At 38.6% G+C, this 24301-nt stretch overlaps 1 protein-coding gene across 7 annotated transcripts in view; it reads left to right on the forward strand.

Moving 5' to 3' along the window:
• The window catches only part of TJP2 (tight junction protein 2), a 70128-nt gene that overhangs the window by 22941 nt on the left and 22886 nt on the right, over positions 1-24301 (forward strand). For 3 of the 7 annotated variants that reach the window (XM_074931998.1, XM_074931993.1, XM_074931996.1), the window contains 2 exons: positions 20248-20301; positions 22328-22452. In XM_074931998.1, the coding sequence (XP_074788099.1) occupies positions 20257-20301; positions 22328-22452 (170 nt within the window). In that variant the 5' untranslated portion in view covers positions 20248-20256. Of the gene's footprint in view, positions 1-15922; positions 16340-16969; positions 16994-20247; positions 20302-22327; positions 22453-24301 lie in introns of those variants that run through there. The other 4 variants (XM_074931995.1, XM_074932000.1, XM_074931997.1 and 1 more) reach the window with 4 other exon arrangements.

The following is a 24301-nucleotide window of genomic DNA, read 5'->3' on the forward strand; positions in this document are numbered from 1 at the left end:
CAGCACTGAGCTATAACAGTTACAGAGGTTGTATTTAGAGATGCATACTTTATATGGTTATTGCTTAAATACTTACTTTAAACAAAATCATAGTGAGTATGGAATGGTTCCTGAAATAAGAGACCTTGCAGTGTATTTCAGCAAATGGTATACTGGTAGACTGTTCTGTCAATCTCCTCCCATATGTCTCAAATAGCACCATTTTTTGGGCCTGCTTTTATCAATATTGGTGAAATCCTTGCCCTTTTCAAGTTAATGACAGCACTTCTTCTGGCTTGATAGGAAGTGTAGGTTGTCAGTTTTCTACTGAGTTTATGTGGTTTCTGCAAACTGTTTCAGGGTCTGCCTTTCATGTAAAAAAAAATAGTAATTAAATGGTTTGGGTGCAGCTTCTTTTTGTTTCACAGCTGTGAGTCTATGCAGTATGGAAGTAGGCTGTGCTGGCTGTGAGTTTAGTGGCAGCTTTTATGTCAGCAAAAAGGAAACTTCGGCTGATCTTTCCTTCTGCGTGTTGTTTGAGACTGTGAAAAAGCTCGTTTCTTATGCATAGTGAACTTAAATAAGGACGAATTGTCATCATGGCTCCTGCAATGGTTATGTTCATTATATTACAGTTGTTAATAAGACCACAATTCTCTTTCTTTTTATAAAGACACAGTTTGTTCATTGTTTTGTAGAAGACAGAAAAATAATATGGAGAGGTACTACAGCTAGGATTTCTAGTTTCCTCTTTATTTTTCTTAATGAAACTATGTAAACAATATAAAATTTATGACTATACTAGGAATTCTGTTTTTTACAGCTTAGAGTTAGAACTATAAGACAAATGAGGATTCAGCTGACATTAGAAAGATTTTTGGAGCCCTTTGTGTGACAGAAAGTGGTAAATTGCAGTATTTTCTTAGGAAGGAATCTTTTCTGAATTACCTAAACTGTATATGATTTATGAGCCAAATAATACAGTGTAATTCATGACTGTGTTAAAATTGCAAATGAACTTAAAATCACTTTGTATTTTAAAAACATATCTGGAGTGTATTTCTTACTATCAAACTCTCGCCAGGAATTTTGTGATCCATGCTGATAAGACAGACCTACTCGAAATACCAGCCTTAAGGCAGAATAACATTCCTGAAGGCATCTTAGCTGGAATGTACCATGGAAACTAATATATGCATGAGATTATTCTTGATGCTGTGTAAGAATAAAACATCATCTAACTTACTAAGCAGCAGGAGAAGTGCGTTCATGAACCCTTCAGGCATCTCTATCCAGTGACTTAGAATAAAGATGAACTTTCTCCCTTCAAGGACTACAGTGGTAGCAGTTAACTAAGTAGACAAACGACTGTCAGCAGGTTTCCAGGTATTTGTTGTGCCCTATTAAATAATCATAGAGCAATATCTTTTTACATATTCTGCTGCTGGAGTCTCTAGATGTGATTAACAGTACTGCAGTAGCTTTTCACATCTGAATTTTGGATAAATGATTCTTCTTTAAAAAACAGTATCAGAAAAGAAAAGAATCTTGAAAAAAACCCAGCTGTTATCTAACGGCTTTGTTATACAAACACAAGATACGATACACCTATCCATTATTTATTTATTACTTAATAATGCATGTTCTGGGCCTGCCATGTCTTTCCCTTGCACATGATGGGAAAGCATTTTGGATGCTCACCCCTTATAATTCTTAGTCAGTATGAGCTATTCAGACATAATGCAGGATGTCCAGCTAGACTGTAATTCCAGGCAAATTGTTGGCCTTTGACTGAACTGAGCAGCTTGCAGTCAGGGTCAGCGCTTGGCACTGGCTACTCGTCTTACTATGTTCCAGCACTGCAAAAATCTACTGGATGATGTGGGTTTCTTCTAGTGGCCAGGGATGAGGATTATTCTGTCCAGCCAGTGTTTCCGAAGCTTTCTGAAGAGCTGCAGAACAGGATGAAAAACAATTTCCATTTTTAAATACTTTGTTTGCCTAAGTAATTTTTATTCCAGAAATGAAAAGTGGCCAATAGTTTTGGTTATTCTGTTCATAGAGTTAAGTCGATAAATTTTCAATGCAGTTGAAGTGACAGTAGCATAGCTGATTGGTGGCATGCCTGTGCATGCTCCTTAGATGATGCCATCAGAACTGTTTCTGTGTAGAATTGTACTTGCATTGTTTTGTCTGTGGACTACATATTGATTACAGTTCAGCTGTAAATTTTTATTTTCTAGCACATAAAGTTTCCTGAAAGTCTTGCAGTCTATTGTCAAGGTAGGGATGTTGTTCCTGAACGGGTACTTTGGCAGGAATTGATGATTCTGTGATTCTGTGAATTCCCTTTATATTGCTGACAGTTGACAAATACTTGCATATGCTTAGTATGATGTGTTACACTAGGTCAGGTTGCAGAAACTCTGGGGTCAGACTTTTAAAGGCATAATATTAATTGCAGATGGATGCCTGCTGGCATTTCCAGTAGCTGCTATGCATTCAGTTGCCCTTTGGCAATTATGCTTCCCTAGCTGTTTGTGCCCGATGCACCTAAAAGGTTTAAGGATATGGTAAGCTGGGGAAAAAGATGGGGAGATCTTCAGTCACCTGCCTCAGACACACTCGTCAAGCTCTTGGTAAAATGTGAAAAAGCCCGTACCAGAGTACTGCTGGTACATTAGTCTTTGTCATCCCTTCAGTGTATGTGAAATATGTATAAACTAGTCTGGCATGTGGGAATGCCCTGAGTATGTTTTGTCATTTTCCCTGTAGCTTTTTGTCTGACAGGTTATTATGATGCCTTCTTAATTTTAATGTTGCTATGGTGTTAAACTATAGAATTTGATTCGTTAAATTGCGTTCATTAACTCACTGCCTCTTGTAATAATTTGACTTAATCTTCTTTTCCAAGCTTTCTTTTCCTGCTTTACCTTATAGAAGCCAGTAGATATGTTTGTAATGTCTTCTGCAGCAATAAGGATGGGCTAAAACTATTGGATCATGATGATTTGGAAGGGATTAAATTTTTCTTACCTTTTTTGGTAAAGCTTGTTTGTGTATGGGCAAGTACATAACTTCTTTTTCTTTCAGATGCCTAAAAAGCAGAACACTTGGTCATGCTTTGCTTCTGCTTTATGTGTCTGAAGGTCCTTGAAGCGTATAATGCCTTTTTATGTGACTCAGACCACAAGAAGAAAACTCTCTGTTATGAACCTCAGTTGAGAATGGTATCAACTGAAAGTTCAAAGTGGGCTTTACTCTGGGTGGTAACTTAATGGAAGCACTTCTACACCTTAATGATGGTGAGATGTTTAATTTCCGTTTAGCCACATATGCAAAAGGATTCTCTCAGTTTTCTTTCCCAGTTCTTTTCAAAGCCTCATGTGGTTTATGAAAGTGACTAATAGTTGCAAAAGCAGGAATAAAATTTGTTCTGTCACTCACTGATCTTGTTCTGGTAAGCTTATTCTTTGTGTACTTCAGTTTGCAGTTGAGTGGAAATGACACTATTTCATAGGGATGTGTCAGTTTTGTTTCATTTACTGGTTGGAGCAAAGCCTGAAGTTCCTTAAATTGACATTGCATACATGTGAAATGTTCACTTGGTAGAAAGATTGAATCAAGGGTTCTAGTTTCAGATTGTTCTGCTGGCATCCTTTCAGGTGAAGCAAGAACACCTGTAGATAAACTCAGATTAGTGCTTTGGTAATGAATCAGCCAAGTAAAAGTTACTATCTTGTTACTAAAGAAAAGCAATAGCTGTCTTCACCCCTCCACCTCTTGTGTTCATTTACTGGTTATTGGTTGACTCATATCATCAACACTGTTGGCAGGAATAATTTCTACATAAGTTGGGGAGTGTTTGAAATATTCTTTATAACAACATGTTCTGATGTTCAGCTTCACATACAACCTTGCAAACAGATTGAGAGGAAGGAATGAAAAATACTTCAATTTTACCACTCTCCTCTGCCCTTCTGTTGTTTTCTTACTTCAGAGTGTTTTATCAGTGTCATTAGGTGCATGGTGAGTTTCAGTGTAACACAACTTTATATAGGACAATAGGTTGCTGGTGACACTGTCCCAGAAAAATTCAGAGCTGTGGGGAGTATTTACACTTAGTTTTATTTTTTGAAAAAGCAATTATAGTCCTTGGAGGCCCTGAGGAGGAAACTTTGTGGTGAGCAAAGGGATTGTGAGTATGTTTTACTAAAGCAGGTGCAGCTGGTTTAATCATCTCTCTCATGGTGATTGAGAGGTTGGCAGGGGCTTAGTGATTTTTTTGTGTGTTTGCGTGCTTGCTTGTTTCCTCTTCCAAATGTACTAGGAGGAGTATCAGTATAAGACTTATGGACCTAAATCCTTCAAATGCAATTGCCAGATTTGCATTTGCATTCATGCATTGCATTATATGGATAACAGAAAAATTACTGCACTCTCTTTTGCAGCAGATTTTGCTTTAATTTTAGATACATGCAAGATGATTTAAAGTTTAAAGGTGAACTTCAGCAATGCTTTCTGGCATGACTCAGTAGGCTGTTGAGAGATCTTGAGAGGGAGAGGTGAGTTGTGTAAGACTTTGAAGGCTGGAGTATGGTGGTAGAAAGAAAGGAATGTGGAGAGGTATGACCAGTGTGTCTAGAAAACATCTAAGAGTTGACTAATGAATCAAGCTCTTTGTTGTGGCATATATCTGAATGATGCTGAACATATGACTTCAAGTTTAAGACAGCTTAATTTTATAGAGATTTGATATCTTTTGAACTGTCAATTTTTAGCTTGCTTTTTAAAAGAAAATTTAATTAGGGTATTACTGTTATGGACGTTTAAATGCTTTTGAAGCTTTTATTTATCTACTTTGTGTATCAGTGACCTGTTTTGACGTTCACATTTTGTGAGGTTTGTGATATGGCATTGGTAGTTGTATGAAATGCATTGTATTGTGCAAATTTTATGGGGTTTTAGTCTTAGATGTGGTCAAATGTACTATTAAAATTGTTGCATAATACAGAATCATATTCAGATATATTTCCATCAGCCAAAAAAAGAAAGGTAAAGTGACAATATGTAATCTTACTGCCACAGGAATGCTGGAACAAAAGTAAAAAGCTTCCAGGAATACTGCATATCGTTCTTCCATTAATAGATTTAGAAGATATAGAAGATTTAGAAGATACTAGAAACCTTAACAGGGAAAGAAAATCTGTTTTGGCTTGGGACTAAGCTCAGAAACTAACAATTGTACCATTGTTTGAATTGTTCTGTGTTATGACTTGATAGTTAAATATAAATGCTGTCTTGATTGGATTGTATCCCAGCAATGAATTAAAAAACAGTTACAGGAAACAGTAGGCAGGTACCCAGCTTGTTTTTTTCTGATTCAAGAGCTGTAGTTGTTGAATAATGAAGTTTAAGCAATCAGATAGTCTGTAAGAACCTGATCTCAAACCTCATCTCCTTCTACGACAAGGCTACCTGCTTATTGAATGTGGGAAAGGCTGTGGATGTTGTCTACCTTCACTTTAGCAAGGCCTTTGACACCATTTCCCACAGCATTCTCCTGGCAAAACTGGCTGCTCGTGGCTTGGATGGGCACACGCTTTGCTGGGTAAAAAACTCTCTGGATGGCCGGGCCCAGAGAGTTGTGGTGAACGGAGTTAAATCCAGTTGGCAGCCGGTCATGAGTGGTGTCCCCCAGGGCTCAGTGTTGGGGCCACTCCTGTTTAACATCTTTATTGATGATCTGGATGAGGGGATCGAGTGCACCCTCAGTCAGTTTGCAGGTGACCCCAAGTTGGGTGGGAGTGTTGATCTGCTCGAGGGTAGGGAGGCTCTGCAGAGAGACCTGGACAGGCTGGAGCCATGGGCTGAGGCCAACTGGAGGAGTTTCCATAAGGCCAAATGCCGGGGGCTGCCCTTGGGCCACAACAACCCCCAGCAGCGCTACAGGCTTGGGGAGGAGTGGCTGGAGAGCTGCCAGTCAGAGAGGGACCTGGGGGGGTTGATTGACAGCCGGCTGAACAGAAGCCAGCAGTGTGCCCAGGTGGCCAAGAAGGCCAATGGCATCCTGGCTTGTGTCAGCAATAGCGTGGCCAGCAGGGACAGGGAAGGGATCTGACCCCTGTACTCGGCACTGGTGAGGCCGCCCCTCGATTCCTGTGTTCAGTTTTGGGCCCCTCACTACGAAAAGGACATTGAATGACTCGAGCGTGTCCAGAGAAGGGCAACAAAGCTGGTGCAGGGTCTGGAGCACAGGTCGTACAGGGAGCAGTTGAGGGAACTGGCGGTGTTCAGTCTGGAGGAGGCTGAGGGGAGACCTCATCGCCCTCTACAGCTACCTGAAAGGAGGGTGCAGAGAGCTGGGGATGAGTCTCTTTAACCAAGTAATAAGCGATAGGACAAGGGGGAATGGCCTCAAGTTGCACCAGGGAAGGTTTAGACTAGATACTAGGAAGCATTTCTTTACAGAACAAGTTGTTTGGCGTTGGAATGGGCTGCCCAGGGCAGTGGTGGAGTTCCCATCCCTGGAGGTGTTTTAAGAGTTCAGGGTCCTTTTCAACCTAGCCGATTCTGTGATTCTGTGACCATGGAATAGCAGAAATGCAGTATCTCACCAGTAGTCACTTGATGCTAGAGTTGGTTGCTTCTGCTGCTTGGTTTGCTGTTTTGAATGTGGGTGCAGGTAGCCGAAGCATTCAAAAACAGTAGCAATAGAAGGTGTATCCCCAGAGTAAAATAAAATTGTGCTTTGGACCATGTAATGCATATGGTGCTTTGGTTTTCACTTTCAATTTTTTATTTTAAGATGTTAAAAAGAGTAAAAGCCATGCTTTGGCTGCAGACAATAACTGATTCTGAAATGAGAGACTTTAGGAGAGGCAGGTACACTTAAACTAATTTAAAAAAATTAACTGTGAAAAAAATTTATGTAGCATAATAAAATTGATTGTGCATACCTAGTGAGTTAATTTACCTCCCCATCAATTCCTGATACTGCAAGTGCATCAGAACAAACTTTTTTTCATAATGCTAAGTAAAAGGTGGTCCTCTGATTCTCAGACTTCATTTGCATGGGCATCATAAGGAGCAGAAGGTAGAGAAACAGGCTGGAAGAAAATGCATGAGGTTTCACAGCTAAAGTGAATGAGGGTGGTTAAGTCAGAGGTAGCATTTAAAGCTGCTGTCAGTTAGGTGAACTGAAAGTTTAGTGTCCCTTCAGTAGCATTACCTTCTTGTAGCGTGTACAATAAACTTATCTCCACCTTAGTCTGTGTGACAATGCGAAAGCCTAGGGAAACCGTTCAGAAAACAAAACAGCAAATAAACTCTCTTCACTTTCCACTGTGTATGTACATATGCTACATACACAAGTGTAATTGCTCTGTCAGTCTTTTACCTAGATTAATTTTGATCTTCAGCTGAGATTGCTTGGCTTCCGCGTTTTATTTCCTGAAGTCTTGCTGTGTTTTTGAAAGAGGGTTGGGGGGGAATTCTATTGCGAGTTTTGGGCACATCATGCCCCAAGAGATGAGGTTTGTTCTTTTCTTTAAAACCCCTTCAACACCTATGGGAGAGTAAATTACCGTTTCTAAGGCTCCTCTGCTGGTCTGATGCTCCAAACAACTTCGTGCTTTCCTCTGTGAAGCCACATGTGAAAAGAAAGAAACCTTCGATGAAAAAAATGTTAGTAGCCAGAGCATTATTTCTCAAGAGGCAGCATTGTTTTCTAAAAAATAAAATAATTTAAAATATTTTGAGGGATTGGGGAAATGGGATCTGTTTTCTTCTCCAAAATGGCAATTTCATATTTCAATTGAAGCTGTTCCCTCACAAATTTTGAACAATTGGTTGCTTCCTGTTGGGGAAAACACTGGAACAATTGCAGCATAACTTCACCAGAGTAATGACAGAACTGGTTTTGGGCAAAAGATAGTGAAGGGAACTTGCTCCTCAAATAGATCTAAGCTATATTTTTATGAGTTTTAGGTTTTCAGTATGTAAGACCTGTGTATCTTCCAGCTGTGTTTTGGATACAATTAGTTTCTTTTTTTTCCTCCCCGTCTTGAATAGGCTTTTGTTCAGTTTGTAATGGGATATTGTACTGTTCTTTGATGATGCATGTCTGTGCATCTACGCTCAGTAAAATGCAGCTGTAACAAGTGTAAACTACTTTGTGTCTTCCACCTCATCTCAGACAAGTTTAGAAGTTTTGCATGTGTATTTTTAGTTTGTGTAACATGTGAAGGTTGTAAAGTGACACTGAGTTTCATGTTCTGAATTTGTTATGATCTGCTGGGTAAATGCCACTTTTTGCCCTTCTCACCATTCTGCCCTTTCTGCCCCAGATAATGGTAAATGAGGTCCTGCTCGCAGTAGTTCACAGTTCAAGTGGCTGCTTTTTCATGTACCCCCTTCCAGTAGCTGGAGGGGGAACAGGCAGTTGTAAGAGAGTTGTTCAATAAGCATTATAGTTTTAAAAAGACAGCACACAATCCTATGTAATTTCTGGGTACTGGATTGAAATGATTAACCGTTGCTCTTATTGACAGAGATCACAGTACTGTGAAATACCCGGGAATGAATTTTAGAAAATTCCAGTGTGTTCATGTATTGCTTGACTTTTCTGGTGTAATGAGAAATTATGCCTTTATGTCAGCAAAATCAGGACCTTAAAGGACCTAATGGTGCTTTTTGATGGTGTAAACTTCCTATGTTCATCTTAAAAGTAGCCTGGAAGAAGAAGTTTCACTCCAAAAATGTGACTATAATTCTTTCATTGTTAGTGCTAAAATGTAGCATTTCTAACTTCAGGTGCAACTGTCATGTAGTATTGGTTCAAAATCTCATTTAGAATTTTTCAGCTACCTGTTTCCATGGTGTCTTTTTGTGACTGATGAGTAATATCTTTGGAGTACCAGATGTTTCTCTCTTTTCAGAACATAAAACTGCTTGGTGAATATGTTTATTTCCTTTGTATAAACATTGTAATTAATTCTTGAAGTAATTGTGGTGGAAAGTCACTTAAAGCTGGAATTAAAAACCAAAACAGTCTGTCTGATGATTGGATTAAAGAAACAAAGCAAAAAACACCTGACACCTTGTTTAACATCACATTTCCTGTCATTTTTAGTCTGAAGGAAGATTTTGAAATAGGATTTTGGCCTAACGAGATGTTAAGCCTTTCTCAGAATTTTTTAACATACAAATTATATTTATGAAGATCACTCAGATGCCAACCTGTTTGAGAAATAAATAAATGGAGATACTGCATAATATTGAGTCATTCTTCGTCAGAGTGATAATACTATGCTGTGTGCAAAAGCGATAACCTGAATTTGTACTTCTAAAACTGAAAAGAAGTACAGTATTTACCGTCTTTTTCATGGACAGGGAAGTGTGTGTGCCTCAGTTGCAGCATTGCAGCACCACCTAGTGTCTGTCTCTCTGGGTGAGTTGTGAGTTGTGCATCTTGAATCTCCGCGCTGAGCTTTGCTGGCTTTATGGGATTGTCTGGGTTGTGCAGAAACAATTTGTCAAAAACTTGGCGGGTTTAATCTGGAATACGAAGTTTCCTACTTGTTTTGCTGGTTTGCTCTAGACTTTTAAATGTCCTGCAAATTCTTCAGGAGATGGAAATGCAGCTCCTGGTGTTTGTATGCCTTTTTAATACGCAGCATGAGGTGGAAGAAGTATGATTGCTTTCTATTCATCTGTGCTACAGGGGCAGATATAGTTAGTGTGTGTATATAAAAATATATCGTGTTTATCAGATTATATCCTAGTATTACATTAATACCTGCAAAGCCTTCATAAATGTGTACACTAGAATATGGGCAAACAGACAAGACACCCAGCCTGTTAGTCGATATCAAGATATGTTAGGGTAGAGTATATGCATGAGGGTAGTAATCTGTTGTTTTATCAAAAGTGGATAAAAAAGCAGCAGATAATGTATTTTTTTCATAGTCTTAAGTACCCATAAAGACATGAACTTTCATTTTTCCTGTCTTTTTCATTCAAAGTTTTTTCTGTGTTGCTTTTATTTCTCTATTCCTGTCTGGATGGCTGGGCCCAGAGAGTTGTGGTGAACGGAGTTAAATCCAGTTGGCAGCCGGTCACGAGTGGTGTCCCCCAGGGCTCGGTTTTGGGGCCACTGCTGTTTAACATCTTTATTGATGATGTAGACGAGGGGATCGAGTGCACCCTCAGTCAGTTTGCAGGTGACCCCAAGTTGGGTGGGAGTGTTGATCTGCTCGAGGGTAGGGAGGCTCTGCAGAGAGACCTGGACAGGCTGGAGCCATGGGCTGAGGCCAACTGGAGGAGTTTCCATAAGGCCAAATGCCGGGGGCTGCCCTTGGGCCACAACAACCCCCAGCAGCGCTACAGGCTTGGGGAGGAGTGGCTGGAGAGCTGCCAGTCAGAGAGGGACCTGGAGGGATGATTGACAGCCGGCTGAACAGGAGCCAGCGGTGTGCCCAGGGGGCCAGGAAGGCCAATGGCATCCTGGCTTGTGTCAGCAATAGCGTGGCCAGCAGGGACAGGGAAGGGATCTGACCCCTGTACTGGCACTGGTGAGGCTGCACCTTGAATACTGTGTTCAGTTTTGCGCTGGAGCACACCCAGAGAAGAGCAACGAGGCTGGTGAAGGGTCTTAGAGAACAAGTTCTGTGAGGAGCAGCTAAGGGACTGTTCAGTCTGGAGAAGAGGAGGCTCAGGGGAGACCTTATCGCTCTGCACAGCTACCTGGAAGGCGGTTGTAGCGTGGTGGGGGTTGGTATTTTCTCCCAAGTACCAAGTGATAGTCCTGCTTGCTGAAATTCTTCAATATAATTGGTAAATGTTTGGCTTTAAATAATAGTAGAAACAGTTTTCCTAGTCAGTATCTTACTGGCATGCACAGATAAATACTTCCCTGAAAAATATTCGAATTTTTTTTTTCGCCCCAGAAGAGACTAGGGTATGCATTAATCAGATATTTATATGTACAGCTTCCCCAGTTTTATTTAGGTGTTTCTTTCATACAGAGTTGAAACAATAAAACTATTCAGAGATTATGTGTTTTACTCAGTAATCCAGTAAAAGGATGCCTAATGCACATTCTTTACTGGCTTCTTTTCAGTGTCCAGGTTACTTGTTATTCACTTTATGTGCTTGGGCAAATTTCTGTAAAAATTATTTCAGTTGGGGATGCTTTTTCATCACTGTAAACCATTCAAGAATGCTAGTACAGGAACTGCTATTATGGACAGATTTTGTGATATCCTTCATTACGTTTAAGCATCGTTTGTCATTGACATGGTGTGAGCTGGATTGTTCTATTTTGAATTAGAAAGCACACAATTTACCAGAGCTTCAGATCAGCAGACATATTCTGTGTGTTTGCTACTTTTTTTTTTTTTTTATCTTCTTTGGCTTGTTTTTTAAACCGTTTTTGTGTATTAGAAAATCTGGGGCATTGTGCTGTGAATGTTAGTAACAGGGCTACAGTGTAAATAAGACCAAAATGTATTTGTTGATTAATATTCTCAATAGTCTGGTGAACAGTGCTGTTGCCCTTCATCTCCTCAGTTCATCATAGAACTGGATTCTATTTCAGTTTGCAGTCTGGAAGGCATTTGGAATGTCACAGTGCAACAGGAGGTAGAAGTGAATGCAAATTCTGCCACACTGGAATTTTTCCCCATCTGTTAGCTGGCTAAAATGCCCACAGTGGGAGAAGGTTGACCCATGTTTTCCTATTACAGGGACAGAAATGGAGGAAATCTGTGTGTTTGCTTCCTTGCACAACACATTTCAGTGGATAGGCCACTTGAAGTCAAGAAGCCTGAATTATGCTCATGCCTCTGCAGATGACAGATTTGGCACTGGGTATTTTTTAAGAAGTAGTTTCGCTAACTGAAAGCAAAATTAGTGAAAGAGTGCTGAGCACAGTCTCAAGTAATGACTGTGGGTGGTGGAGTTATGCTGGATTCAAACTGTTCCTGAAAGAAGTAAAACAAAAAAAATGTAATTGTTGTCTAGTAAACAGTTCCCATTTCATGGTTTTAAAAGTTTTCATGCAACTTAAGAGGTAAAGATTGGTCTCTGAATGCCTGTAATAGGCATGTTGTACTTACATGGCATTTGCCAATGCTATTGTATATAGAATTTATAAATTATAGCAAGTGAATTGTGTAACTTTCAAGTGGAATGTGATTAAGAAAGGTTTTTGACATTGTCAGTTCTTTTGCATTAAAACTAGTTCTGTTTGTGTTTCTATGTAAGACATTCAACTTTCCAAATCTGTGAAGAACAGATGATTAGAAATGTTAAGCTTGGTTTGTATTTTCTTTAAATAGGTCTTTTTAGATAGCCCTTAGATTGCTGCTTCTAAATGCATTTTGGAAAAACATGTTTCTTGCACGAAGTCTGATAATACATGATGAATGTGCTTCTTACAAGCAAAATACCTTTGCTCTGTTAGCAAGGTATTTGTTCGTATTGGGTTATTTGGGAGGAAGCGAAGGCTGTATGTAACTGATAATTCTCCATTGGAGGGAAGGGGAAGAAAGGATTGTCTGCACAGCTCATTTCTACATTAATTTTTTTTCTTCTTGAGAAATTGTATTCCAGTGCAGCAGTATACTTGTACAGTATGTGATTTTTTTCAAAAAGCCCCGAACTTCCTGCATCCTATTAATATAACCTTCTTGATGTTAACAACCATCTTGATTTTATTCAAATGTGAAAGTGGAACTGATGACCTCTTAACATGAAATTATCCCTTATGTGTGTTTCTACTTCATGACCTGAGGAGGAAAAGAAAAAAAAAAAGAGTTTCTGCCTTGTTGAAGAGCAATTGCATGTTACTCCTAGTGGATATCTTTTGCAAACCATTTTTTATTATTTCTCTTCCTTTCATCTGAGCCATTCATCGTTCCAGGAACCTGTTTCATCAGGATGATCTGTTGCTCTTCTGGGGGTTGCTATATTGGTGCAGGAGCCTACACAAAAATTAGGAAATGCTTCTCTGAATTAGAGTATTTATTGGTAGAAAACAAGGTACCTCCTGTTTTAAGATGTAAAAGATCTATGTGTGACTAGTTTTTCTCATTGTTCTAGACCCTAATCAAAGATCTGCCATACCATATGCAGATACTTCATGAAAACAGTTCAGTCAAAGCCTTCTTACTTCAGAGTTGCTTGAACATCCTTCCTTGCTGAAGGGGAAAGTAAAGGTTCTGTTTCTGTTCCAGTTCAGTCATTTTTCACTATGTTAATTAAGAATATTTGGTAAGCTCTGGATATGCAGCTGATGTTATGCAGTCATCTTCTAGTAGTCATCTCTGATAGCCCAGTAGGCTGAAAAAGAAGAGGTGTGGACCTTCACACCACACACTGATGTACAGATTGCTTTTCATTTCATTGAGCCTCTGCTGTCTGTTGAAGGGATGGATCTCTTGAGGATCCTCTGAAAATTGAAATATAATAGATCAGCGTCTTTGAATGCCTGTAGATCTAGGGTCATCCAATTTTGCCTGTCATAATTGCCTATATGCAGGCAGGTGACATGAGAGGGCAGTTTCTGAACCCTCTGATAATGTATCTGTTTTTTGAGATCAGGTATGCTGCCAACATCTTTATGCAGCTCTGGAGCCCCTCCACTTGACTGCTTATATCAGTGGCTGGGAGAGCCCCTGTTCCCATCCTTTACAGGTAGGTGAAATACCTGGTTATCTTCAGTGTAGAAGTCTGTCTTTAGGGAGAAGCTGGACTCAGCTTTCAAGGTTTCTATGCTTAAGTCCATGGTACCAGACGAAGGGGGCAGGGTGGGGTGTAGGGAGGGACCTCTTTTTTGTGTCACTTCCATAACAAAGCCAAGACAACCATTTTGGGTTTCCCTTCTGTTTGTTTACACAGACTTGTCTAGATTATGTGTGCAGAAATACCCTTTTTCTTTGCTTGCTATAGAGGAAGACATCAAAACAAACAGTGCTAGGTGTAAGACTTCTAGTTAGGTTTTCTGCGGGGGGGACCATGCCAGGGTAAGGCAGCTCTTTCTTCACATGGGTTCTGCTGTAAGGCTTTGTGATGACATTCAGAGGTTGCTCCATTGAGTTTTCTAGGAACTCTGCTTTTCTTTTCACAGTCCCAGTTTACAGAACAGATCATCATCTTAGTTTTCAATTTCTTTTTCCCCACATGGTTCCTTATTGTCTGCAAGATTCCGATAAAGAACCAAGGTATTGTGTCTCATTACAGTTGAGCTTGCTTTCAAAAAGAGTTTCCGTTTTAAAATGTCTGTGGATAATAGATGTCAAATAGTTATGAAATGTGAAAGGCTTGTAATTGCATTTGTAATGTGCTGGGAGTGAAGTTAGGCTTTCAGTCTCCCCTTTGTAAAGAAGCATGCAGGTAAGGTCAAAAGATAGTATTTGGGTCAGTGTTTTTTAGTTTAAAAAACATGTATTTTCTGTCTATCTCACTTTAAAAAATGGATAGAGGAGTTCTTATACCGGATAAATTGCTTTCCTCAAAAATGAAATATTAAAATGCGTAAGTGTTCATCTTTCTGTTAGCTCATCAGTCCCTTCACGGCTCCTGTTCTGACTATGCAAGAAAATTTGTAGTAACATTGCTAGAATTCCTGATTATGTATTTAAATTTTGGGGGGAGGGGTGTCCTTTAAATTTTGGTGGAGTCAATCCATCTGTCTTTCTCATTTTCCTTTAGAGAAAAGACAGTCCAAAACCAAGGAAGAAGAGTCCTTGCTGTTACAACCACTACAGCTCATTGACAGTGTTTTGTCATTTTTGTTCTCCATGTCATAACAGACTTTTTTCAGTGATACTTCTCTATTTGGAGTGCTTGTTGAAGCTTTGTCAGGGCAAAGAGAAGGAAAGCAGGAGCGCTAAGGCTAGAAAGGTCTCAAATACATCCTTATATTTGTTTTTCCTTCCTGCTGTTTTTGTAAAAATAAATAAATTTTAGAAACAGTTTTAGAAGCTATGAGTTTTCAGAGGAATGAGAGGGTTTTTTAGAAATGTTGACAGAGATTCTAAACTCTGAGCACACTCTAAAGACAGTCTTACACATGCAGATATAAGTAGTTTACTCTGGAAGTGGGAAGCTCCAGTCAGAGGCTGGTGTCAGTGTGCTTTTCCTGGACCCTCTCAGTGCAGGTTGAATGGTGTTCACCCTCAGCAGCTCAGCGCTGAAGGTGCAAGCTTCATTCTACTTCATCCTCAATTTAGGATGAAGTTTCATCCTAGTTCTGGCTGGTGCGGAGATGGGGTCACAGTCAAAACACAGGATGTTAGATTCAGTCTTAAGTGAAAAACGTAAAAAAAAAACCAAAACACCATACTCCCAGACCCCCCCCAAAAAAACCAACCCTCCACATTTTCTGCTGCTGTTCTTCAGTTAAAATCGTTTCACTAATGAAAAATTTACAGATGGCGGTTTTCGTTGGCATTGTGTACTGAATTTGGCATGTATTCCTATCTGTTCACTGCCTGTGAAACTATATAAAGTCCAGGAGAAAAGTTCACTTAAGGCTTAAATTTCACAGCATTCATGCAACATAGATGGAGCTGATAGCTTGACCTGTTTTTCAATAAAGTAATCTGTTTGGCTGTATGATTAGCTTATCATTCTTACAAATACTTTACTAAATGTTTGAGGGCAGAAGGAGTATCTGTTATTTGTGACTGTTTGTTTGCTGGAGCCAAATCCACAGTGCTGCAAGTGTTTATATGTAATTTTACACATGCAGTTGAAGGGATTGCTCACATGTGTACAGCTGCTGCTGCATAAGGACTTTCCGGATTCAGCAGTTAAATTGTCAGGATTTGATAGAGGCTGCTAAACCACAGTGTTACTCAAGATAATGGAGTCAAGTGATAATTTTTACTATATTATAGTCAGAATGTGAAACTTCTAATAATCTGCATTGTGCTTCTTAAGCCTTTTTTCTTTAGAGTTCCAAGTAGGTTCCTGGTGGGGTGAACACATATGTGCTTGGAAGAATAACTTGCTACAATATTGATCTGTATCAGACAGATTTTTTTTTAAAAAAAGGAAGATAACAGTACTGCTTTTTCCTGGGATCTCTTAAAGTGAGGATTAAACTCCTGTTAGATTTCACTACTGTGGTTTTGATGTGTTTCTGTGTGAAACTGACGGCAGGATTTGTTAGAGTATGTAGGCCACTATTGTATTAGAATTACATAACAGTGTTGAGTGGTGGGAACAGATGAAAAGACGGGGATGTACGGCGTCCGCTCACAGATTATATCCTGCAACAATGAAGACAGCTCAAGCTCTGCAGAGAATGTGGTCACATGCAGTCAAAAAGTTGGGGATTTTGAAAGGGCACGTGAGTAGCTTTTTTTTTTTTTTACATCTTGCTCCAAGCTTTTTCTTCCCCAACCCCTCCTCCCCCATATATCCCTCCCCTCTTCCAACTGACTTTTATAGCCAGACAACTGTTGTGGCAGGTCTTCTGGTTTTGTACTTCTTTCAGTGTGAATGAAGTTGTCTTCAGTGATCTCTCAGTAACAAGTAATTGCATAAGTCTCTGATGACTGTCAGTGAGAGTTCGAAAGCTACCTGTTCATACCACAGAGAGAATTTTAGCACTTTGATCAGTTTCCTGCCAGAGATTCTGTTAAGCAGTCTATTTTCGTTATGTAGAAAGCACCTTTCGTTTTGGTATATGAGCATTAGGCAGATTTAAGCAAATACTGACTACAGTGTTCTAATTAGAAATGGGCTGTCTTTAGTCACTATAGACTAGCTAATTACAGTAATTTACATTTGCTGCAGGTAGCCTGCTATCTGTGTAAAACCTGTGTAGACTTGCAAAACGGGTACTGTAGCTGGACATGGGGTTCTTAACCATTCTGCCCTCATTTCTCCAGTGTTTTGCAGTGTGATCTTGCAGTGAAATTGCGTTCCTATAAAGGGATGCACAGGCTGCTCAGGATCCCTTTGTGTTTCCTTACAGATGAAGTATGAAGAAATTAGCAAGGCAGTGGAGGCTTTTTGTAACCCATCACCTGATGCAGAGAAAGAGTCATGTTATTAGATGTGGAATACAGCAATTTTGCAATTATAGTGGAGGCTTCAATCTTAGCTTTGACCAAGTCCTCAACTGATAATTTTTTGTAGTCTCTCCCTCCCTCTCAATCTTCTCCATGAATTTGTCAGTATGGGTTAGCATCATGGCAATGGCAAGCAGCAGTACATTTTATAATGTTAAAGAGATTATTGCTTAGAGATTTGTGGGAGTGCAGATGTATTCTGTGCCTTTTGAGCTTCCAAGGTGACCATTCAGTTCTATGGACTCTGTTACAGAGCCCATATAGTTTTATCACTATGGCAGAACTAGTCCTGTTGTCTTGGTAATTATGTTGCACAAAATCAGCTTTGTGAGTATGTACTTTCCTTCACTAATATAGCATACACCAAATGGGAGACAGTTTCTAAAAATTTATTACTTCAACAAATACTTGTGAATTTAGAAGTGAATTACTTAATTAGCTTTTTGTTTAACGTTCAGTAACAGTTCCAAGATAAAAATAAACTCAAAATTTACACAGAAGTACCCAAGAGAGCCACTGATACTATGGGGAACTTTTTCTAGGCACAGATGAGATGATACTGTATAAATACATCATTTTTGATACTTGCAAAACCTTAAATGTAGTGTCTGCATGCAGTGATTTCTCTTCCATTCTTATCACTAATTTTTGTGACCAGGTATCAGAAGACAAATAGAGCAAAATAAATTTAACCCTGTTAGTTTAGAATGCTTTGATTTACTACACAGTGCATCTCTGATTGTATACAATGTTTTACTTGTGCCACTGCTCATGGGAGGCCTAGTTTTCTGGAAGGAAATTTCTTTAAGCTTACGTATTTCACGCCCATAAATCCATCCCAGATATCTTTACTGTGCTTTCCTCAGTCCTTTTTCTGCGGTGTTGGACTAAATAAGCAGGCCTTCCTGTAGCAGGTAGTGTATTGAAAGAGCTGGTGTTAAGAGTTTCAGGAAGAGTAAGGCAACTATGTTGTTCTTTGTCCACACAAGTAGTAAGCTCTAGTCGATTGCATCCTGCCTGCCTTGCTATTTTGACTGGATAGAGGGGGACTCAGTATTCTAGGCTGGGAGGTAGCATTGGCAAGAACTGCGTAGAGTGCAGACTCAATTGAAGTGGTGTTCTTGTTACACGTGTAAGTTGTTGAGGTTTTATACAGTGAGAAGGATGGAATAGACTTTTATCTCCCCTGCATTTACAAAATTTGAACCCACTTGTTTGTCCTTCAGATTTTACCCTCATTTGATACCGTCTTTCATTTCTAAAACTTTCTTCTGTGAGGTCAACTGGAATTTAAATTACACTAGGCCCTTCTTTAGCCCAGACTGGTTTTCTGGGAAGCTTAAAAATATCTCATAGAAAAGCAGATCAGTGGTGGTGTAGCCAAGGGTCAGTAGTAGGTAAACTATTTACACATTTTCGTACATGCCAGACAAGCAAGCTTAGTCACTTCTATTTACTGCAGCATCACAGCAGCTCAGAAAAAGTGCTTCGTTAAGAAGAAGTTTTTTACTTATGGAAGGTTCTCTGTGTAAGGGAGTAGATGTAGTGAGATAGTTCAGTGTCAGCTAGTTTGAAGTGTTAGACATGACAGCTGGTTAAATGGGAATATCAGAGAAAATAATTTTACCATGTGCTGCAGCAGAGTAGTTCACTGACCCAAGACAAATGTGTTTTAATACTGACAGTTATAAATGCCACTCATTCTTGTCTGATCTAGATGAGTAGAAATTTAGAACTATTTACGTGCATTATTTTTAGTATGTCATCCTCCAGCTATTTTAAATCATTTTTTTAATTAGACCCAAAAGATTCTGGAAACTGGTGAGCATTGTTCATTTTCTGGGAGAACAGTAGAAACTAACACTCTTCAGTGTTGTAAAATTCCTTATAAGAATGCTGAATGTTTTGTGTATTCCCTTGGGAACTCTGAGCAGAATTTAACATTTTAAGTTTCATTTTCAGTACAGTGAATGTGCAGTGGAAAATGTAAAACTAGTTCCTCTTCAGAGTGCTCAGAATCTACTGGAAGAATACATCATGGGGTTCTGTGAATTTGAGAAACATCATCCATAGATTGCTAAACATCTGTGTACTGCCAGAAGACTTTTATTCTGGAAAGACAGGATATGCTTTAAAGTACAGGCAGACCCTTCTTGTGTCACTTCCCTGTTGTTTTGGAGTTTAGTTGCCAGTAATCCCTTTAATGCCTTTAAAAAGACTGTTAAGTCAAAACTGAGCTTCAGTCTGAACTTCAGTTTTCTGAACAAACTCTGAGCTTCCCAAGAAGGAAGACCACTTTTAGCAGTAAAACCAAATAAACCTATGACTTGAGTATGTGTGTGCACGTACTCATGCAATGCCTGGATTTTTCTTCTGCAATGTATGCTTTGAAATGTTTGCAGTGTGTCAAATATCGTGGCTTACTTTTCTTCTCATTTTACAGGGGAGGCACTTCAGCCTGACTGTGTACTATATGATGCATCACAGCTGGGTGATTAGTGTGCATTATATTTTAAGCTGTGATGCTGGAAAGATTTCAGGTTATATCATGCAAGGTAAACTGATCAGTTGAAGATCAGTTTTAACTGGAAATGTGGAAAAAAAAAATGTTTCTGGGATGTGTCACAGAAATGGATGTACCAGTGCTATATAGTCATATACTGTGTTTTCCTGTAAAATTTAATTTCTTGAGGGGAACCTAAATACTCAGTTACATAATTTGTAATGGACAAAACATTCTGTTAAATCCACATGAACAAGAAGCAGTAGATTTGAAGGCTAGTTTATTTTGAAAACCTCAGTTTCAACTGCTAATCTTATTGTATATTGTAATGGAGAGATCTTCCTTAAGTATTTTGTGTGTTATTGGAATGGGAGCTATGTAATGCTACTGTGATCCAAATTAAATGCTTTTGCTGCGTGAGACTTTTTCAGAAAATCAAAGTGAGCTGTTAAATTTGTGAGATGTGAAGGGATTCTACAACCCTGGACCTATTAGTATTTTTTTCCCTTTTAAAGAAAAAATCCTCATTAGTTGAAATACATATATTTCATACTAACTCTACCAAATTATTAGAATACACATATTATTTTTATACCTGTTTTTTAATGCAGTGTTTCACATTTTAATTTAGATAGTTGTATGCTTTGTGTTTTACTAATTGGTTTCTGTGTGCAACAGGCCCCAGGCATGGAAGAGCTGATATGGGAACAGTACACTGTGACCTTACAAAAGGTGAGTGAATGCCTGTTATATTTTTAGTTTCCAAATATTCCCAGCACTGGTTTAGTCTAAACAGGTTTTACAATAGATGTTGTTAGCATATATGAGTCTAGAACAGGATAAATTTGTTTTCCAAATCAGTTATGTCTTTAATTTTAAAGTTTAATTGCTAGTTACTCATACAGTAACATAACTCTTTAATGTTAAGAGTAAATTAAATTAATAATTTAAGTGCTATATTTGCTACTCTTTGGTCTTTGTAATGACAGTATAATACACCACATGCCAGCCACATAGCTGAATTCATCATTGAATAACTTAAAAAGAAAGCAGATAGTTCTATCAAGCAGTTGTGGTGAATGTCCAAGCTTTATAATAATCACTGAACTTGATTTCACTGTTTTGTTTTGTGGTTTTTTTATACTTTAATATCTACAGTGCAGAATATAGTGGAAAACTAACTGTCCTCAAAATTTCTAATACATGGACTAGAGATGTCATTTTTAACAATTCTTCTAAGAAAAGAGGAAGTATCTCATTACGTAGAGTTCTTTTGATTTAAAGTAGGTAGACTGCTTGTTTCTGAGTTTTCTAATGGCTAAGCTGCCACACCATGGTGCAGGATGTGTACATTGGCAGCAGTGGTCTTCCCAACTGTTCTGATGGTCTGGGTTCAGTGAGCAGCCGATACTGTGCTACTCACATTTTTTTTTTTTTTAATTTTTATTTTTTAATGTGTTCTGCAATGAACTCAACTTGATGACCTAAGATAAAATAGTGATCTGTCCTACACAGCCTGTTTTATGTGTTGAACTGTTGAGAAAGGATTGTTTTTCAGGTTACAGAGGTAGACAGGAGAAACATTGCAGAAGTAGACCTTAGTTCATGTCATTTCCAGATTTTCAGGTCTTGAATATCACGTAAATGAGCATTACTTCTTTGCCTCAGAGAGGGGCTTATACTAAAGTGGCAAAGGGCTATTAGACTTGCTGCATCGGCCACAACCAATGAATTTTATCATTATTTTGAATTAGTATTGTTTTGGCTTGAAGCATCAAACTTCTTGTAAGACTAAGGTGTAGCAAGTGAGCTTCTGTTAAAGAAAAAAAAGCATTGCTTTTTTTTCTCCTCAAAGCAATAACCACTTGATATTAGTGGAGCAGGACCTGGCATGTGGTGGATTACACATTCTGAGTGTGAGTTGTGGAAAAGCACTACTTTAATTTGTTGCCACTATTTCAAAACATTTTGTTTAAATGTAGCATAATTTGTATTTTATAGTGATAGGAGGTGTGTGTTAAATAGGTAGTAAAGTTAAACCTGTGTGTTTAACAAAATGTGTGTTTTTTTGCGTACCTTCTTATTTGCAGTTCGGTTTTGCTAACAGTTCTCAGGTCTAGTGTTATAGACATGCATCCTTCACACCCTCTTATTTCCCTGATTCTATGATTGCCATTTTAGGGCTTTTATGTATCTGCTATTTCTGTGATGACACATTTGACATAAATTACATATTTAAAGTAGTCAATTGTGAGAGAGGATAACATAGAGAATTCACAAGTTCATTGCTTGCTTTTTGTAATCAACCAGGATCTTGTTTAGTTTGATCAAGGAGTAAGTAGTTATTACAAACTAGATAGAAATCATAATGAAGATGAGATCCTGGAAAAGATGTTCAGTTTCCCAAGCATCACTAACAAAGTAGATTTATCTAACAATAAATTTGGTATGAATAACTAGTGGGATGGTGGAGCAAAATACAGACTAAGTTCATGAGTCATTTGCTTAATTACTAACCATCACAAGGTTGTAGACTGAGATTTTGGAACCCAAGAACGTGTCATTTTTTTACATGGATTTGTAAACCTATTCCTTTTTAAAGAGGTGTATTTCTGCAGCTCTCTACATGCAACTGTCATATTTTAAATAATATCCTGGCAGAGTGCCATCACAGGTAAATTCACGTTATTATTCTTTCTCGCTGTCAAAATTCCTAAGGATGGAATTGAGTTTTATTGTGTTTGTTTTCATTGTAAAGGATTCAAAACGAGGATTTGGGATTGCAGTTTCTGGTGGCAGAGATAATCCTCACTTTGAAAATGGTGAAACATCAATAGTCATTTCAGATGTTCTCCCAGGTGGTCCAGCAGATGGATTACTTCAGTAAGCAGTTTTTTATTTCTCTTGTCTGGCGTATTTTGAGGGGCATGACTGTAGAATACGTAAAACCTTCAGACAGGCTTTGTTGAAATCCTGGCAATCTAATCCACTCAAGATTTGATGTTCTCTTGAGAACCTAGGTGTCTGTTTTACATTAGGAAAAAAAACAAACGAAAGTAACCAAAACAAACTTCACCTGGGAGTGGTTTTATTTGCTATTTTGTCAGAAATTAAATTTCTATAGTGTTGAAAAGCTATTATAGTTAAGTATGTTTCTCTTAAGACCACATTTCTTTTAAAAAAGCAGAAATACTTAGTATCTTAAAATTTCCCTGTTCTTCCTCCAGGAAACACATTTAGTGATCAATCATCAGTTTTCAAGAGAATAGCTTAAGTCAGCCCAAAGAAGGGTCTTCACTCCTAAGGTTTCTATAGTCCCTCTAGTAACATCATCCTCGTTGAGGCAGCATCTATCATGGACAAGTATTTTTAAATCTGTAGACTGAGATAAACAGTTTCTAGCCCACTGCTGATGAGTTTTTCATCCTTTGACCTGGAATACCTGATGAGGACTAGACAGTTTGGAAGAATGACAAAGTTGTGCAGTAACAGTAATTCAAAAGAATAGACTCTGGTTATTTTGCCAAACTTAAATTTTTGGTGAGGTAATGAAAAGGCTGACATGGGAGGAGTTATTCAAGAACTAGATAAATGGATTATTGCAAAGCAGGGAACAAGCAATTCTCAACATAAATGCACAAAATCTTGGTTTTATATTACTGATGTCTTGCAAGCACCATTGTCATCCATCCTGTTCCATAATCACCTGTGATTTGGAGATAAAATCATGTCCACAAATTATGTAAGATCCTAGGTAAATTGATGATTACAAGACACTACCAAGTAATTTGGGCACATCCAGACAAAACATGGTCTGAAGAAAACTGAATGCAAAGCTGTTGCTCCAACAAATAAGGAATATAGGCTTAACCTTCAGAGCATGGGGGAATTACAATCCTTTTTATGGTATAGTGAACATAAATAGATGGGATCTCTTGATGTAGTGCTACAGCATTAAGTTTGATACTGTCTTTGGATGTACAGACTGTGAAGAGAGCTATTTTGATTCTCACAAAGTTTGGATGAAAATGATACTGGAGTATGGCATGCTGTTCTGGCACACTCATTCAGTAAAATGGATTGGAAGGGTATGAAAAGACGCACAAAAATCAGAAGTTAGAGAAGGTGCCTTACAAAAAGAGGCTTAAACTATATAATCTTATTTTAAAAGAAGATCGTAATGTGACTTGATTACAGTTAGAGAAAATACTGGGTATCAAAGATTTCTTTTGTCTAGCAGAAAACATGTTAACCAGTAATTGGTTGAGCTAGTGCTCTGACTGTGAGGTTAGTAACTCAGTAGTCACCAAAATAAACTAATATGAGGAGTTGTAAATTATTTTTTTAAATCTCCTGCACTTTTTGCACTGAAATGCCTTTCTGGATGATATGTTTTTCAATTAATCATGTGTTATGGGGCTTGTTACGGATGCTCTCAAACAGCCACCCACCAAAAATAATAAAAAATTATTATTAACACAGGTAACTAGCTCTCCATAAATCACAGATTCGAATGTCTGTGAGAGGAGAACAGAACAGCTTTCTAGGGTTTAACGGCAACCCAGAACACAGACAAAGCCCCACTCCCTGGAGTTTAACGACAACCCCAAACGCTTTACAAAGCCCTGCTACCTAGGGTTTAACGACAACCCAAAACGCTTCATCACTCACCGGACAATTGAGGGCTCTCAACCTCGAGGACCCGCTCAGGGCAGCGTCCCGACCCAAGGCC

Source organism: Athene noctua, chromosome Z (assembly GCF_965140245.1).
Source record: "Athene noctua chromosome Z, bAthNoc1.hap1.1, whole genome shotgun sequence".
Taxonomy (NCBI): Eukaryota; Metazoa; Chordata; class Aves; order Strigiformes; family Strigidae; genus Athene; species Athene noctua.